The sequence below is a fragment of the Eublepharis macularius genome, chromosome 6 (genome assembly GCF_028583425.1).
Source record: "Eublepharis macularius isolate TG4126 chromosome 6, MPM_Emac_v1.0, whole genome shotgun sequence".
Classification (NCBI taxonomy): Eukaryota; Metazoa; Chordata; class Lepidosauria; order Squamata; family Eublepharidae; genus Eublepharis; species Eublepharis macularius.
In genome coordinates this window covers 19184668-19204426 of record NC_072795.1, presented here as the reverse complement: position 1 = coordinate 19204426, position 19759 = coordinate 19184668, and the positions used below count along the sequence as shown (strand labels likewise).

Sequence of the window (19759 nt, the reverse complement as noted above, 5' to 3'; positions counted from 1 at the left end):
GGAAACGGAAGAGAGCAGGTATGGAATCCCAGCTGGTCTCTCTTGGTTCTGTTAGAGCAGTGAGTGGGCAGGCATAGTCTGAATATCTGACATAAAACTTGCTGTCATTTCACTCCTTGAGATCAACACGTGAACCAGACAGGTCAAGAAACTGCAGTCTCTTGATCTACTGCTTCATTTATGCTTTGGCTTTCTCACAGACTCAAGGCCGATGACAAAGATTGCAAATCAAAAATAAATACAATTTAAAAACCACAGGCTTTCAACAAACAATAGAAACTGCATTGGTATGTCAAAATGCCTGTGTCGTGGGGCACAGTGATAGTGAGGACTCCTCCAGAGGTGAGGAACCTCGTGTAACAAGCCTAGCCACTCAGCAGAAGCCAGCAGAAGCCACTCAGCAGAAGCCAGTGATCAGGAGGAACAGCTGCTGGAGGATCAGAGTCCACAGCCAGCAGCTGAGCCAGAGGCACTGACACCCTCCTGCCCCTACACCACTGGTGATGCTCAGCCCAGGACGTCCAAACCTCCGTCTTCACCCAAAGAGTGCTGAGGACAGAGGCAATGTGTAGAGCTATAGGAGAGATGGCAAAGCACATGCCTCATGGCCAAATGCCAGCTGCTGGCTGAGAGCAATGAGGAGTAACCACAGGATAACTCTCACAGCAGCTGGCGGAAATTCAGCCTCTATAAAATCCAGCCACAGAAGACCAGGAAGCATGGAAGCAACGTGTCAATTCCTCCTGCTGCCGCTGCTGCCACCACTCCACTGAGCCTTGCCTTGCCCTGCCCTGCCCCTCCCCTCCCCTTTTGCCTTGCTCTGTGACTTTCAGACTGGACCTTGACTTCGCTTTTGTATAGCCCCCAAACTTACTGGTAATTGACTTGGCTTACCGGTAATTGGACTTGGCTTTTGGATTTTTGGATACTCTCTTGGATTTAGACTTGTGCTTTGACTTTGGACCAGACTTTGACTATTCTGCTTTGGCTGAACCTGCCCACGACAACCCCCCTGAAAAGTTCAGTTTTACTCAAGCTGAGAAGTGATAAAAGTGTGGGAGCCCCTCTGACTTTGGGAGTTAGCTCTTTTACCAGGTGGGGGCCACCACTGGGAAGGCTTGGATATGAGCAGCCGTTGACCGTACCTGTTTGCAGCACAGTACTTTTAAATGGCCTTGTGCAAGTAAGCTGAGTTGTCGCACCATTGCATCTGGACTTTCAGATAAGTGGGTCCCAAGCCACAAAGAACTTTATATCCAACCCTTGATGCACATGGTAGAATAGGTGTATGCTGAGATGTATTTTTGAAATATTAACATTATAACACAATTATACTTTTAATCTTTATGAAAAAGGGTATTCATCTTGGGCTTATAGCAGGGAACGACAAACCGCTGTAAAGTGAATGGAATACAGTGTATGGCAGGAAGTGAAGCCCTGTGTGGTAGAGAGGAAATGGGCTCACTTTTGCTATGCAAATAAGTAGGTTCCTGCTTATCTCAAACTAAGCCCATCTTCATGCTTATCATTTCCATCACACCTTGTCTTCAAATGAATGCATGTTGTATTGCGCGCCTAAAAATCTGAAATGTTTATTTGGGCTGCTGTACGTTCATCTTTTTAAAGAAAAATCGTCAAGATGTGCATGGAGTTAACTATCAGGCTGCTGCTGCTTTAACTCTTTTGCTCTTTCACCCTCTGTCTCGGACTTTAATTGCTGCTCTGCACTTATTAATTCCATAACTTTTCATCGGAAACCAGGGCCCTGCTCAAAAACATCATACCATTGAACAACAACAAAAAATGCCTATTAGCTGTGAGCTTAACCCCACAAGCCTTCTTACTTAGCAATGCAATCTAATCAGTTTCCTAGTTCACCGAGATGAAGAGTGATTAGGAATTGAAACGGACAAAGCACACCACCGACCGGGCTAAAGAGTTCAGGGTTTTTTTATGATCAGTGGCTATACCTTTTTTTTTGCCTTCTATAAAAAGCTCTAGGAACAGCTTCCAATGCTGTTCAGATGTATGCAGAATTCTCTCCTTGATCTTGGATAATGGAACTAACTCAGGAAGCAAAAGATGCTACTTGGGCTTGATTAGCACATGAGTCATATTTCATTGAGACATGGGCATGCTACTTCTGGTCTTGCAAAAAAAAAATACATTACATCACTTTGAAGACTGCCTGGGGGCTGATCTACAGAAGCAGCAGGGGGTAGAACACAGAGGGGCTAGAATGGACCGTACTGCTTCAGACTGCAGGTGAAGGTTTAATTCCCCCCTCCTAAAGATTCCCTACATTAATAATTCTCTGTAAGTTGAATTACAGGGGAGCATGCAAGGAGCTAAGCTTGAACTTTTCTTCTTGATGTGCGAATTTTCTCCTTGTGAGGAGTTTTTGAATGGGAGAGCAATAAAAATATGGCTCCTTATCTACTATCTGAATCTGTCTCCTCCAAGCCTGCCTGAAATTAGTAGCACCTTGTTCAAGAACGGATTTTAATCTGTATCGAGGCTATATTTGAGCCTGTAATAGTTTGTATATTATTTTGTAATAAATACATGCATTTTGTTGTAGACTGATACATATTTATGTTCTGCATTTAGTAATGTTAATATTTGGCCCTCTGATTTGGATTTCTTCAACTTTCTTGGTTCTTAATTGAGGTATGCCTCTTCAGGAGGGTCTCATGACTTTTTTAAAAAAGCGATTGTTAGTACTGCGTTGTCCTGAAGAGAGGCATTTCTTACCTCTCAGACCCACCTCACTAACCGGGCCTCGCTCAATTCAACCACAAAGGATAATTGGCCAAGCTTCCGTGTGGTGGGCTGCATGCTTTTAAGCAACTTGCTCACTTCATCAGGCCTTAGCAACTGAAAGCTATCCCTATGAGCAGGACCAGAGAGTGCTCAGATCTCCGCTTGGAAAAAACAGCCCAGAGCTTTCATGACCATGGGCACCTTTCTACTTGTAGTCCAGCCGGCTCCCTGGTAGTTCCTTTCTTTGACCAGAAATGGGCTGCGGGCAGAGCACGGGCTGAATCCCTGCCAGATCTTTGTCTTCCTCCCCTCCCCTGTCCACTTTAGGACTTGCTGTAGGTTTGAGTCGCTGCCACAGGTGACGGTTTTAATTAGGAGTGGACTGGGGAGTGAAAATGGCCCCAGACAAGCTGAGTGGCCCCCGTGGCACTGCAAGCCAGAGATTCAGTGGTGCAGACAATGGGTTTCAGCTCACCGATTGCTTCCTCCTGGAAACTGGCAGCACAGAAGGAAAAGGTAGTTGGTGAATCAATACCAATGATCAATGCCACTAATGGGTATGAGCCAAAGTGGTCTCTGAGACACTGCCAGAGCTGCTGGGGCTTGCCTTGGCTTGCTTCTGGCAGTGGCCCATCAGGATACTTTGCTGTAAGTTAAATGTCCAGTCTGCCCCGTCTTTAATCTTACGGATTGGTTCTGGAACAATTTTGGAAAAAGAAAATTAATTCCACCCTGATTAAAGTCCTATGTCACCTTACAGACCTACACGATTTTCAGGGTATAAGCTTTGTAGAGTCAAAGCTCCCTTCTGCAGGCGACCAACCTGAAACTATCTTTATTCCAGCTGTTTCACTGGAAATGTTCCTCAATCAACTATGCTATCCTAGGCAGTTTCCAACAATTAGGGGTAGACTGGGAAGCTTCTGGCGAGATCTTGCTTTGGGAAACTATTGCTGACTAGGTACAAGTGGTACCAAAAATGCCAATAGCTCTTGTAGCTCTACAGGGACTGCTTGGCTTGGGTCTTCAGCAGCAGTAACAACAATCACTCATGGCTCCCCCGTTGCCTCCTCCTACACTGCCGCCTGTTAGTGATGGTGACAAGTGAGCCATCCTACGTAGTTGGTGTTGCCGGCCAGGTCAGAGCTGAAGAGCCTGCACAAGGCTAACTTGGAGCACAGCGAGGACCACTCATAGTACTTGGTTTCTGGCCATTTTAATGCCCAACCTGCAGTCACCTAGCAATCAGGAGGGCCATGTTGTTCTCTCTCTCTCTCTCTCTCTCTCTCTCTCTCTCTCTGTGTGTGTGTGTGTGTGTAAATCGCACTGCAATAAAAGATCTCTTTCCAACGAAAATCAAGCCACTTATCCTAATTCATTTTTCAGATGGGGGGGGGAACCTCTAAAAAGTCTTTTCATTTCCAGCTGTCCTTGCTCTGGTGTGAATAATTCAAAGGGGTATCTCGTTTTCCTGCTTTTGATTACCGGAGTCAAAAGATTGTACAGTCAGTGAAATAAAGGAAGAAACAAATGTTGGAGCGGGGCAGGGGGGGGCAGGGGGAGAACTGTTCTTGTTATCTACCATAATATGATCTTGCAGTTGCTGTTCTGAAGGTAGAAAATGTCATTTGGACAGGCAAAAAAAGCACCGTCTTTGGTGAACCATAGGGGAGAAATGCCATCTGACAGGAATTGTCAACTTCTACTGCACTAGATAATTAAGCAGGCACCGAGACCGTCAGTTAAGCTTTGCACTTTGAATCATTATTGAGAGGGAAAAATGTAAAGATCAAGGGTTAAGGATGCTTTAAACAAAATGCTTTAAATGAAAGAGGGAAAAGTGCACTGAACTAAAGCAAACAGCCAGCTCTGTAGCAGCTACCACTGGAGACTGGAGCTCCATCGGTAATCCCTACAACAAGTCCATGAATGGCAGAGCTGCTTTCTAGATTTTTGAAGTTCCCCACTGTGACAGAGAGTGAGGTGTTTGCATTATGTAGCATAACGGTTTCTCCAGTTAAAAGGAAATATCTCTGCCTAAGAGATCCTGGAGAGCCACTACCAGTCTTTATAGACTTTGATGGACCAGGGCTTGATTCGATATAAGACAGTTCCATGTTTTCTTCTAAAACAGAACACAATGGCCACTACCCAGCGGCACATGCATAAGATCTCTCTGGAGCAATCCAGCCCTTTCATCCTCAGTTGCGACATTGCTTTATTGGCTTTTTATTTCTAGAGAATATTTGTGTGCTGCCTCTCCAAAGACCTGTTTGAGGCAGCTTACAACCAATACAAAATGATTAAAACACAACCTTAACAAACAAAACCATCAAAGCAAAACCATGTCAGGTAGCAAGGTTGAAAATATCAGATTGAGTTTCTGCCAGCATAAACCTGGATGGGTCCACCATAGATTGAGGTCATCTCTCCTGAAGAGCCTTCATATGTTCTGGAGAGAAACATGTGAAAACCTGCCAAGTAATTTTGACTTTTACTTTCCACAACACTCCCTCAGGCATTTCTAGTAGTGGCCAATTTCCATAGGCTCCAAGTTGTATTTGGTAAACCAAGCTATTCCTCCACTCAGAAAAAGTAATAGATTATTTGTTACCGAGCTCACTTCTGAAATTCAGATACCCGAATATGATCATGACAATTAACTTGGGAGCTCAGTGATTTTTGAATGCTTCCATAAGCCTTTGCTCACCACACAAACCCTCCCTTTCTTTCCAAAATGCTGCCCGTTTCTACGATTGCCCGCTGACCTGGAGTAAAATGGCATGTCCCTTTAACAAAGGTTTAATGTGCGGAAGGCTTGACCTTGAAAAACCTACGGAGTCACCATAAGTCGGCTGCGATTTGATGACAAAAAAAAGTGTGGAAGCATTTCATAGCATGGTAAATAACATCTCATGAAGCAGCTAGTAAAAGCACAGGGTGTTTTACTCCAGGCCTGTTGGCAATGCTACTCTGGACTCAGAGCCAAGCTACAAGGGATGAATGACACTTGAACGGCAAGTGAACAGACTCACGTGTATTCCTCCCTGTTGTGCTCCACTTGTGCTCCACTTGAACGGGGAGGAATACACGTGAGTCTGTTCACTTGCCGTTCAAGTGTCATTCGTCACTTGTAGCTTGGCCCTCAGGCATTCTGGGAACACTGTGCGATCTGTGGTCCTTGTTCTGAGGAGCCAAGGGTCTGCGTTTCTGGTTCCTTCTGTTCCACATGCCAGAGAAGTGTGAGGATGAGGGGAGCTTTTCATTTGCTTCTGATCTGCAGTCTTGCTTCTGCTGTCCCTTTTTTGTTGTTGGAGCTGCTGCCACCAGGCCAAATAAGTGAAGGGGGAGGGGTTGTTTCAGAGACAATATTTTTATTGTCATCATAAGGTCCCTTGTGCATCTCCTGTGTGCAGAAAGGCAAGGTAGAAATGATGATGATGGGTGATGACAACTTTGTGTGAGATGCCCTGACCTTCTTGATGGAAGGGTAGATAGGCAGGTTATAAACATTTGCTAAGTTGGATGCAATCACATTTACTTTTTAAAATTTTGATTTCAGCAGGATCTGCTTGTGAAGAAGAAAAACCTTGGTAGGGTTGCCAACTCTAGTTTGGGAAACTCCTGGAGATTGGGGGGGGGGGGTAGAGCCTGAAGAAGGCAGGATTTGGGAAGGGGAGGGACCTCAGTGTGGTATTAAGTCACATATACCACCCTCCAAGGCATCCATTTTCTCCATGGAAGTTGAATTCTATCATCTGGAGATTGGTTATAATCCTAGGAGAGTTCCAAGCCCCACCTGGAGGTTGGCAACCCTAGACCTTGGTCTGATCCAGCACGGAAAGTCTTATGAGACATTCCTGGGATTTCCTGGCACAAGGTGGTTAATCCTGCCCCAACTGCTGGGGACAGAAAGCAGCTTGAATAGAATAATGGATGGAAAGAGTAGGGTAGACTTTTTTTAAAAAAACTAGTTGGAACATTAGTGGGATTGTCAGGCACAGGGAGAGATGTAAGTCATGGGGTGTGGGGACATATTTTCTCCCACCTGTCACTGCAGCAATGGAAGGAAACAGGAAACCCTCCAAGACAGGGTAGCTTCCCAAGGCATTACCCTAGTCCCTTTCATGCTTATTGTTTACTTAGAATTCAGTTCTTAAAGCATAGAAATCATACAGGCTGGGCATCGAAAATCAAAGGAACCATAGTTAGGTTCAGAGCCTCTGTGGGTCTGTGCCATTACAAACAGGCCTAGATTATGCAGTTCTTTGTGGGGGGAGGATGTATTTGCACAGGTCTGCTCATTGATAAAGATTTATCTTTCTAAATGGTGAAGCTGTGGATTAATTGAGGTGCTTTGTGCAAATGTCAGTTACTGGCTTTTTGATGGATCAGGCTGTGTACGTTTTTGTGTTGGAAGAGAGTTAAGATATTGCTTATCATCTGTCTTGTGTATCCTTCCCCTGGAAAAAAGGAAGTAAGAGGCAGATATTGCAAAGAAAGAGGCATGTTTTCTGGCACCAAAGGGGCTTGTCGAGATGGGAATGAATACACAGTATATTTACGGTCTCTCTTTCCATTCCAACATGCTGTCACTTTTCTCCTAAATAAAGATCAGTTCATTTGCAATACACACGAACTCCCCACTGTTATTTCTTGAACAATTAAACTCGAAGAAAAGCTAACTGAAAACGTCAACTCAAACATGGATCACATAATGCGAAAGGGAGGGGAAAAAAGAATTTAAAATACAAAACAAGGAGTTATTGAAAAGCAGGCGCACAATCACACCACCATATTTCACTCCCGGGTGACAGTTTTTGATGAAATTTCTGCCCATAAGGCACCTTTATAGAAAAACAATAGCTCTATGGTTGGATGGAAATGTTTTCAGCTAAGTCTCTTCCTGCATCAGTCAGACAGAAATCCATGTGAATAAATGTCATTTTATAGCAGCACTGGGGTTCTGTAAGTCCGAACAGCTTCATGCCAAGCCTTAGGCATGATTTATGCATGTGGCACATTCACACATATTATGTCTATCACTTGAGGACTGGCAGCTGTGAATGAGTCAGTGTGAATCAAACTCTGCAGATCGGACATTCAGACTTCCAAGAAACATTACGAAGAACAAGTTGGAGGTCTGCTTGGGTGGGAGAAATCAGTGAAAATAACCCCCCCCCCTTTCATTAGCAGAAATTAGCATGGATTTTCTTAAGAATTAGGATAACAACTAAGGTGTCACTGGAGTCCTGTTTGAGAACTCTATTACATTATGTCTATTGAGTAAGAAAGTACTTAAGAACAAGAGTTCCTATTTTCTTATTTCAAATTAATATTTTTACATCCAATTATCCTCTTTCTAAAATTCCGCTAATGTAGAACTTCCAGCCAGCCAGTATTTTATAGATCCAACAATGAAACTATTCTGTGCCTGTTCTGAGACTGAAAAACCAGAAGGTCCAGATTCCTCAAGGCATTGCCTACATCTTCCAGATTCTTCAAGGTTTTCCTGTGTCCCCTATGTGCTATGTCAGACTGCATACTGGCTGATAACCACACCAGACACTAGCTTGGGTTAGAAATGGCCACAACTTTATTGATTACAGCTGGATGGAGCATTGGCCTGGCATCTGGCATGGATCCCTGTTGGCATCGCAGGCCTGGCTGCCGACCGATGCATCCCCCGCCAGCCTCCCGCTGGCACCTTGGCACACGCTGTTCCGTCGCTGGCCTTGCCTGGCGCCTTTGCTTCCAGATCCGTCGGGGTGAGCAAACCCGAGGGCCCCACTCACCCTATTGGGATCCGGCCCAATGCCTCAAAACCGCCAACCCATAAAGTTGTGACAGAGCCCCCCATAGTCTTGGGTCTGCGGTGGGTGGGAGGGTGACCCGCTGCTTGCAGATCATAGCTTGCCGGTGAATCGTCAGCATCCTTTACCTCAACCCCAAGAGTTTCTGTACAGGCTCTTCCTCCTTTCCCTCAATATATGATCTTGGCTCCACTTCTGACCTGTAAGATTTCTCCTGAGCTCCTTTTTAGATGCTTCAAGGTCCGCCATGGCTCTGGAGGAAGGAATGAGGAATTAACGATTACCATACCCAGATGTCAGAAAAATGTGGACCACACCTTCCGTCTGATATCTTTTCTGCAGCTGATTTAACTTGTCTGTTTACAGAAATAACAAAGGCAGAAGTTTGTGATGACAGCACATTATTCCCCCTCCATTAACACTTATTCTATAGCAAAAATCTCCTACCTATTCATCTTTCTTTAGAGACAAGTAATATTCCTCCACCTTGGGGGGCTTTCTCGATGCTGCGCCTGTAGGGAATCATAGCATTATGACTGTAGTGAGCAGATGAGCTGTACAGACAAATTGTTTTATCCTCTCCAGGAGGCTTCCAGCCTCTTGACTGCCTTACACAATAGCCGTCAGATTGCTGGAGCTGTATGATATAGATTGTGAACTATAATCTCTCACAGTTCACCTCTAGCGGTTTTCCAGATTTTTAGCTTCACAAAATCCTTTCTTCATCGGCTTGTCCCAGAAGGAACCTCAGTGTGTAACAAAGGATTTGGGGGCCTATGTAAACACCCATGCTCGGTTCATGCAGGGTGCCCGATGAGATCTGTGTACGTCCTGCAAACGGAGAATGCACCCTAGAACATACTCAGCATATTGCCCATTGAAGTGGAAGATATGCTGTGGTGTTCACCATTCTTGCTCTTCTTGCTGCAGATCTCATAACAAACGATTGTTCCCTGGAATACAGTTTGAAAACTACTGCTTTAAGCAATGGGAGTCTCTGCAGGAGAGATTAGCAAAATGATCTTTTTCACATAAACAAGATCATAATTATCTAAATATTGACTCAGTATTCTAGTTATACCAAAGTACAATAATTAGATTCTCATTTCATTCTTCTTCTCCCTCACCTGCTTCCTTTTCTCCCCTTTCCCTTACTTCCTTTTTAAAAAAATGCCCGTTTTTTTTGACCCCTAGTCTACCAGCTGCAGGGAATCCAAGTCGGGTCTGAGGAAGCTGGACCCAATTGTTTAGAAACCTGCATGTCTAGTTTGATCAAACACTGCATCCAGGGCCGTGCACCCATTGAGGCCGGCGAGGCAGCCACCTCAGGGTGCTAAGGCGCCGGAGGGGTGCCGGCCCAGGGGCAGGGGCGTGCACCACAGAGCTGCCGCCACCGCCACCAGCCGCAGTGGCAGTGTGGGGCAGCTAAGTGGGCAGCCTCCCGTTCAGTTGCTCTACGGGCCAGGCGCAGCCGGTGGCCAGGGTGGCTGGCTGTGCCTGGCCCGCAGAGCAACTGAACAGGAGGACTGAAAGCTCACACCCCACCCCCGCCCCGTGCATGCATCCAGCCCCTGCGTGATGACGTCACATGCAGTGATGTCATCACGCAGTCTGGAGTGCACATACGCGCGTGCACACACACACAGAGGCAGCCCTTAAGCTGCCTCAGGTGCCGGCGATGCTGGAGCTGGCCCTGACTGCATCACTTGAGACTCTGGGTGCAGGATCCCATCTTTGAATGCTCCCTCCCATAAAAAATCCCATGCCATAGAAAGCCAAGATAGCAGAGAAATCAGTTCTACCTGCTCTCTTTGCTTGCTGTCCTGTCTTCATATTTGTTTTACCATTAAGGACTGTTCCAATATGTGATATTCAAAGGGCAGTCTGAAGTGCCAGAGTTCTTCCTACCATGTCAAGTTTCTACCATCTCACTGCTACTTATTTTCCCTGTATTTGTGGATCAGTCCTTACGGGGAGGAAAGGGGGCGGTTCAGTCTCCTCCAGTCCCTCTCAGCCTAGAGAATTAGAGTTTGGGAAAGAGGGATGGATGGTCCAAATTGTCTCTGTTCTTTCATTCCTTGTGGCCCCCCAGATTGTTATATTCTCATTATTCACTGGCTGGCCCTTGTGCAGATCATGATAGCAGAAAACCAGACCACCTATAGATGCAACAGGAGTCTTTATATATCTAAGGGATTCCTTGTGTATACGTGTGTAAAGTGCCATCAAGTCACAGCTACCGTATGGCATTTCCCCCCCCCCCCCGCTGGGGATTTCAAGGCAAGAGAGATTCAGAGGTGGGTTGCCATTGCCTGTCTCTGCATAGTGGCCCTGGCCTTCCTTGGTGGTCTCCAATCCAAATACTAACCAGCACTGACCCTATTTAGCTTCTGAGATCTGATGAGCTCAGGCTAGCCTCGGCCATTCACATCAGGAGAAGGGATTCCTTGGGTACACACAAAATAAAACACTTCAAGTTTGTAAATTAAGCAAAAGAAAAAAAATCAAAAGTTGGTATTGAGGGCTAAACATGGTCCAGAAGCTTCAAGAAGAAGCCCTGTCCACATGTTACAGTGAGCACATGTCCATCCTACATGTATTTGCATACTAAAGTAGCCAACCTAGAGGTGGAACCTGGAGATATCCCAGAATTACAACTGATCTCTAGACCACAGACATCAACCCCTCTGGAGAAAACGGCTGCTTTGGAGGATGAACTCTATGCAATCACATCCCTGCTGAGGACCTACCCTTCCCCAAACTCCTCCCTCCCCAAATCTCCAAGAATTTCCTAATCAGGAGTTGGCAACCCATGGGTATACAACTGTTTGTAACAAAGAGCCAGTGCACATTCACTTTATAATCGGAATCGGAAGGCAGGACCTGTATAAATATGGGGTTGAAATCACACATCGGGCCGTACATTCATTGAATATAAAATGAGAATTTCTCAGCAAACCTATAAGAAAAAAAAATCAAGCTTATGCTGAATGCAGATGGCATGTTTGCAACTTGAGAACAGCGATTTGTTGAAAAAAAGAACCAAATGTTGGGTTGAGAATGCTGAGAAAAGCTGAGAAAAGGAATAAATGGGGGAGGGGGGAGCAGCCTCCTCAAGCTCCTAGTAGAGATTGGGGGAGGGGTTGGGGGGTTTCCACATTGCACCCCACCTTGTGATTTCTTTTTACAGGTCTCCAATCTATGTGTATATTATTTAATGAAATGTTATGATCTAAATGTCAAATCCTTTTCCATTCTTTGATTAGATCATAGTTTCTCCCACTTCAGTATTGGTTCAAAGACCTGAGTTTTGAGCCATGATACTTAGGGCCAAGCTACAAGTGACGAATGACACTTGAACGGCAAGTGTATTTCTCCCTGTTCACTTGTGTTCCACTCGATCCACTTGCCGTTCAAGTGTCATTCGTCACTTGTAGCTTGGCCCTTACACTTAATGGTCCCTGCATGTCTGCCCATCACTGAAGAACTGCATCATAAAGTGGTGATCCAAGCCATCACAATTCCAACACTACAGGCAGAGTCAAAATGCAAAGGAATAAACTCATACATCTAGACACAGTCATCAAAGCCCTGTGCCAATGCATGCATGGTGACCGGGAGTTTAGGGTCATGTCTGCTGGTCTATTCCCTTTGCTGTACACAGTTTACCTTGCATTGGATGTGATGTCAGCACGGGGCCTTTCGGCATACCCAGGCAAGAATGCTTGGTGACTCTGAATGTTGATTCCATTCCATGCCCTCCATTTTTCAAAGCTACGGATTGGAGTGAGCTGCAGGGACGAGCACTGAATCAACCGGCAAGGAATTAAAACATGCAAATGCGTCAGTGAACTAGCCCATGTAAATCAAATGTAATGTCTCAGTAGGAATCCAGTGGGCACCGGCCCGGTGAAAATCATTGAAGTTCTAATGGAGGAGTGATTAAAGCTGTAACTAATTTTAAAACTCTTGCTTTTGGTGGGGCTGTGTTAAGATTAATTTTAGTTGGATAGGATGCCTCAGGATATAATGGGCACATGCAATCTTCAGAAAAAGAGTATAACTCTCTGAGCCTTTTATAAACATTAAGAATGGAAACATAGAGACATAGAGGTAGAAGGATCCCAAGGCTATCTAGTCGAGCCCCCTGCACAATGCAGGAATTGATACTTAGGGCCAAGCTACAAGTGATGAATGACACTTGAACGGCAAGTGTATTTCTCCCTGTTCACTTGTGTTCCACAGCTATTACCCACTCTCACCTCCTCCAGTGACCCCTGCAGGAAGGCAAAAAACCTCCAGGATCCCTGGCCAATCTGGCCTGGAGGAAAATTCCTTCCTGGCCCCAAATTGTCTATTGGCATTAGTCTGAGCATGTAAAAAAGGGCCATCAGAGTCTAGCACCAGGTAATCCCTTCATACCTCCCTCTCCCAACCTGCAGGTATTCATATTCAGCCATAGGGCCAAGCTACAAGTGATGCCTGACACAGGTTGGATGCTTGTCAGCTTCCCTCAAGTTTTGATGGGAAATGTAGGCATCCTGGTCTTGCAGCTTGGCTCTCCAACTGCTGTCCAATGGACTTCTCAACCGTCACTTGGCCAACATTCCGCCAAGCTGCCTACATTTCCCATCAAAACTTGAGGGAAGCTGACAAGTGTCCAACCTGTGTCATTCGTCACTTGTAGTTTGGCCCATAGAATCATCATTGCTGTCAGGTGGCCATCTAGCCTCTTCTTAAATGCTTCCAAGGAGGGCGAGCCCACCACCTCCTTGTTTTTTCCACTGGGGAACTGCTTTAACTGTCAGAAAATTCTTGCCAATGTTTAGCCGGGAAAAAACCCCTCTTTTCCTTTATTTTTAACCTGTTGTTTCTGGTCTGACTCTCTAGGGCAACAGAAAACAACTCCGTCCTCTAAATGGCAGCCCTTCAAATACTTGGAGAAGGCTATCATATAATATCACATTACCATAAGCAATGAATATTACTTACAGCTTAATTATTTTGACCATGTTTGCTTCGAAGAAAGTTGTACTGAGTCTAATGCAACACACTTCCTGATAGGATGGGCTCAGGATCATAGCCTTAATCTTGCTAGTAAAAATTACCAAAGAGTTTGTTTGTTGGATTCAATTATTCCCAAGGCTCATTAAAAACACTTAATACCTGCTGATTTGTTTTTAATAAAACTTAAAGCACGATCTGCATCTGGATTTTAATATTCTGTAAAGAAATTATGAAGTAAATAAGGAATGCACATTCCTTTATTTAATTCAATCAAGGATATTGTCACTACAGTTTCAATAGCATGCTCATTTAATTACTGAGTAGAAAGCATCTTTCATTCCACAATGAAAAGAACAATATTCGTCATTGTACTCTTAATTTAAAAAACTACCTCCCATACTGAAACAAGTGCTCATCTAGTGGGAAATACCTCAATCTTATTTGTATGGGATGCATTTCCTCCCATTATTTATTCTATTAATGCTCTGAGGGGAATGCAGACCCTCGAGTAGCGATTGTGTTAATCAAACAACTTTGTGCGTTTTGGGACTGTCGAGGTTTGTGTCATTGCATTAAAGGGCACAGCCAATGAATTCGCTGGCTTGTAATGCACTAGCGATTGGATTAACTTGTCTTACTGTTGTGCAGTCTATTTGAAGACTTACTGGAGATAAAGTGGAAAAGATTAAATCTAAAGTGTTGACCTTTGACTATTATTCCTCTTGAAAAGGGCTTGCAAGCCTTTAACATAAGCCCACCATGCTTGAAAAATGGGTGTATATGCTCAATTTGGTATAAAAATAGGCTGTAGATGGTGCATGTCATTTGCTTAAATCTGGTCTCCTACTATTTTAATAGATATGTCAGATATTTATTCTGTACTCACTTCTAAGCTGTTTGAACACTATGCATCCAGTGATGCTCCCAAACACTTCCCCATGCTCAGTGGGCTATCTGGATTTCAGTTTGAACCAGCAGCTCATCTTGCTGCACAAGAGCACCACTGTGAAAGGCACCTTAACTTTCAGGAGCCACTTTTGAGAGGACATGATGGAGCGCTGTGAGAAGGAGAGCTCAGATATCCTGGAAGATCAACAGGGAAAAAAATCCTCATGGGCATTTACTGGACAAATTGGATAGGAAATACATATTTTGATTGTGACAAGAGCCCTTTGTAGGCATTACATTTCTGATGCTCCTATCTTGTGTACCAGGTTAGTGGGCAACAGGCAACCATCTCAGTACAAGTGATTGCCATTTTGTTAGAGAATGGCAACACGACATATTTTGCAGCATCAGTATTCACAAATGGATACAACCCCAAATCCAGTTTTCGGGCCGTGTGTCCTGAAGCTGCAGAATGTTCCCGTTACCCTTTTCAGATAAAATGGTGATTGGCAGTGCAATCCAAAGCAGAGTTGCTCTGGAATCCGAAGCAGAGTTGCTCTGGGATCCGAAGCAGAGTTGCTCTGGAATCAATAGGCCTAGACTGGAGTAGCTCTGCTTTACTGTGAGTACACTGTGAGTGTACTGAGATGATTGTGTGTTGCTTGTTCCTGTACATGAGACAGAAGCACCAGAAATGTAATACCTGAAAAATGTCAGATTGTATGGTTGACCCTACATATGATGTATAATAGTACTAGTGGTTATGCATAATGAAATAGTGCCTGCTCAGGTAGCGTACAAATAGAGACAAGGTGAAAGCTAAGGGTCCACCAATGAGTAATGGTGTCCCGATACAGACTCACACTGGCAGCATGCAAGGGAAAACTCCCAAGTTGTCCGAGCAGGGCAGCACCCAGTTCCAAGGTTCAGGCACCAACTGGGCACACTCATGGCTTCAAGTCCAAAGGGGGATTCCAAAAACACATCCACAGGAACAGGCCAAGGTCAGGGACAAGAGAATCAATTCCAAACACAGCAGCAAGGTCAGTAGTGAGCAGACTCGTTGCTTCCACGCAGCCACTCCCTCTTCGGCTGCTTTTAAGCCTCACAGTGCTCAGCACCTGCCAGCTATCTCAGTCCTGCTCCTGCGAGCACTCATCATCACTAATGATGCTGGGCCGGTGCTGTGCTGCTAGCCTGGCACTGCGCCTTCTGGCTTGGAGGGCTCTTCTAGCCCTCCTCTGGCAGCGCTCCCGAGGCTCTGGTGATGAAGGGGGAGAGCTGGCCTGCACCTGGCTTTCTGTTGCCAGCCCAGGGCTGGGAAGCTGAGGAACCGATGTGCTGGGACCTGGCTGTGGATCAGTATCTGAGCCTTCAGAGCCTGCCTCCTCCTGCAGTGCCTCTGCCACTGGCTGTGGATCTGGGTCAGATTCACCAGCTGCCTCTTCCTCAGAAGAGTCCTCTGAGTCTCTCTGCTCCACTGGGCCAGGTTGGTCCATGACAAATGGACTAGGACTTGAGAAAATTTAATTGCATTTTCCAGGTGCTGAGCTGGTGCTTTGCTTCCTGAACTTCTGCAGATCTTTGAAAAACCATGAGCTTTCTTGGGAAACTATAGAAATTTAATGAGTCTTTGTCCTTTCTCTGGTTCTCATTGAGATTGTCCGAGGAGGACCTTTCTTTGTTCTTCCCCCCCTTGTTCCACTTGGACACAATGGCTGATTCCACACACGTTGGATAATTCGCTTTCAATGCACTTTAGCTACTGTTTGGAAGTGGATTTTTTGTTTCATACTCGAAAAATTCAGTTCCAAATGATCTCTAAAGAGGATTGGAAGTGCATTATCCTACGTGTGCGGAATCAGCCAATGATTTCCTGTCCTGTCGCTTTCCTTTCCTCACCAGTCTGCCCATGTGACAAAGCATCTCCATGTTCAGCTCAGAGATATTATTTATTCCAACTCACATGCATCGACTGTGCTTCCATGACCTGCAGACAGCTCCTTGTCCACTCTCCTCCACCTGGCAAAATACACTGCCCTTGCCTTTTCCACAAGTACCTTCTGAGAATTCTTCTTAATCTCTCTGATTAATGAGTCTGCCCTGGTTGTTGGTCTGATGCCTAGAGTTGCCTGCTTGGGGTTGGAAAATTCCTGGAGATTTGGGGGATGGAGCCTGGGGAGGGTGGGGATTGGTAAGGATAGGAACCCCGGTCCTTAGTGGACTGGGACCAGTATACCTGCAGGACTACTTCTTGTCATATGTGCAGCAGAGGGTGCTCCGATCAGCTGATATAAAAGTGCTGGTGGTCTCTGACCCCAGGGAAGCTTGCCTGGCCTCGACCAGAGTCAGGGCCTTTTTGGTCTTGGCACTAGCCTAGTGGAACTTTCTGTCTGCTGAAACCCTACTATCTGCTATCCTTTTGTGGGACTTGCAAGACAGAGATGTTCCACCAGGCATATGATTGAGGCCGGGCTATGAGTGAGCCTTCCTACCTGTCTCCTGTTGGGTTGGGTACAGCATAATTTCCAGCCTGATTTTGTTTTTTCCACCAGCTAGACCATTGCCGCTCCTCCATCTCCCACTCCATAGAATGTTTGGTTGATGTTGGGAATATGGGCTGCCATCTAGAGTGGTTTTATTACTGAATTTAATGTTATTTATGATTTTAATGTAAATTTTATTGTAAATTTTAACACTGGTGTCATCCGCTCTGAGCCCATTCGTGGGGACATCAGATTATAATCAATCAATCAATCAAGATCCAGTTTGGTGTAGCAGTTAAGAGCATGGGACTCTAATCTGGAGAACTGGGTTTAATTTCCCCACTTCTCCACTTGAAGCCAGCTGGGTGACCTTGGGTCTCTCTCAGCCCCACCCACCTCACAGGGTGATTGTTGTTGTGGGGATAATGATAGCATACTTTGTAATCCACTCTGAGTGGATGTTAAATCATCCTGAAGGGTGGTATATAAATCAAATGTTGTTGTTGTTATCATCATCATCATCATCATCAACAAACAAACAAACAAACAAACAAACAAACAAACAAACAAACAAACAAACAAACAAACAAACAAACAAACAAACAAACAAACAAACAAACAAACAAACAAACAAACAAACAAACAAACAAACAAACAAACAAACAAACAAACAAACAAACAAACAAACAACGGGTTATAATGCCATACAGTCCATGGTCCTAAGCAGTTAGACAAAATGCCTACTTTGGAATGTGGACTTCGGAGATCTCCAGGCCACACCTGGAAGTTGGCAACCCTACTACAGGGATGGAGCTTCCCATCTGCAGAGCTTACTAGGGGATCCTAGCCTATATGTTTACTGCATTCCAGGTCTCACCTTAGGGAAAAAGAACAGAGCTTCTTCGTTATTGTATAAAAGAAAATCAACTTGATAATCCAGGGTTGTTTTTGTTGTTGTTTTTTCTCATCAGAGATTTGATAGAGTTGCCAAAGAAAGAAGACAGAGATCTTGCCACACAGCTTCTTGTTCAATGGTCATCTTATGGCCTTGAAGACATCCAGCTCGTAAATTACTCTGTCCTTCTTGACCTGCCGGGCTCTTCTCCAAATACAGTGACTCTGAAAAACACTGGCGAATGTTTTTTTCCTACCGGACAGCTCTGTAACAAAGAGACCCAAACGCCTCATAGTCAAGACCTTCTGTACTCCTATGCTGCTTATTCTGCCAAAGGAATTCTCACGGTAATGTAACTATTTGTCTCTGTCATTTTGGTGAAAAAGAGAGATAGAAACCATTTCCACCTTGGTTTAATCCAATGGAAATCTTGGAAACCATGTGGTTGTTTGCTGGGCTAGGAAAAGAACAAATAAAACTGTAAAATGTAAGGTGCCTGTCTCCATTCCTGACATAGTTCATTTCTAAGACTAATTCAGCTTTAGGTCATGTAAAACAAAGGTAGTTTCAGGTGTGTAATCGTGGTGGTCTGTAGTAGAAGAGCAAGATTTGGGTCCAGTAGTACCTTAAAGATCAACTAGATTTCCAAGGTATACGTTTTTGAGAGTCAGAGCTCATACTGTGGAAATTTAGTTAGTTGTTAAGGTGCTACTAGACCCAAATCTTGTTCTTAAAACAAAGATTTAATACTGTGTTTTTCTTTTGTTGAGTAGAAGATTGTTGCTTGTTTCCAGCCCACACAGATAGTATAATTTTAATTTCTAAAATTGTTTTTAAAGATGGTGAAATTAGCCTCACAATGTCTGTTTTGAAAGGAAGATGGGTCCTCAGGAAATTGAGAAGCAGAGGATAGACTTGATTGGTCTGATAGGAGGTGGTGGCAGCTTCCAGCATAGACAGCTTCAAGAGGGGATTGTATAAACATATGGAGCAGAGGTCCATCAGTGGCTATTAGCCACAAGGTGTAGATGGAACTCTCTGTCTAGGGCAGTGAAGCTCAGTATTCTTGGCGTTTGGGAGGGGCAATCAGTGGGAGGGCTTCTAGTGTCCCTTCCCCACTGGCAGACCTCCTGAGGACACCTGGTTTTTTGGCCACTGTGTCACACAGAGTGTTGGACTGGATGGGCCATTGGCCTGATCCAACATGGCTTCTCTTATGTTCTTATTTATATACCACTTTTCTGCTGTTGTATCCAGGGTGGATTGCAGTGGGAAAAAACACCAACAATATGATATACACAACATAAAGGGGAAAGGGGACCAAAGAGGAAGAGGGAAAAGAAGCAAATTCAAGAGTTATCTCCGATAAACAATTATTTAGTGACTAGATGGAATGGCTGTTGTGGGAGGTGGTGGAGCCAAATGGCAGTTGGCCTCAAGAAGGCCAGTGGAGGGGCTCTCACTGACTCAATTTTCCCTCTGAAGCAGAAGGTAGAATGGCTGCTGATGGAAACAACAACTGATGTGACCCTTCATCACAAAGTAAGCTCTGCCTTATGGAAGCTCATGTCACAATAAATTGGTTAGATCTTAACTGTGCCAGTCAAGGAATGGAATGAAAGATCCTCACGTCCCTCCTAACAACTCACCCACCTAGCTTGTTGGGTGCTTGATGATATCTATAATGTTGCATCCCCAAAGACAGTATGTTTTATTAATTAAAACACTTATATATGGCCTTTCTCCCAGGTTCCAAGGTTGCTAACGAAAAGACCATCAGACAAACAATACAATAAAAACCATCATCAACAACAATAACTACAAGCAACTAACCTGTAAATAACCACAATACTGTTCCCTGTTCAGCTCTCTTACAGTTTTCCAGAGAACCACAATTGCCATTAATC

General features: G+C 44.7%; 1 protein-coding gene across 1 annotated transcript in view; it reads left to right on the top strand.

Annotated features, from left to right (window-relative positions):
• Positions 1 to 19759, top strand: part of NAALADL2 (N-acetylated alpha-linked acidic dipeptidase like 2) — a 756283-nt gene that overhangs the window by 321393 nt on the left and 415131 nt on the right. The window contains exon 3 of the mRNA XM_054984198.1: positions 17929 to 18199. Coding sequence (XP_054840173.1) covers positions 17929 to 18199 — 271 coding nt within the window. The remainder of the gene's footprint in view (positions 1 to 17928; positions 18200 to 19759) is intronic.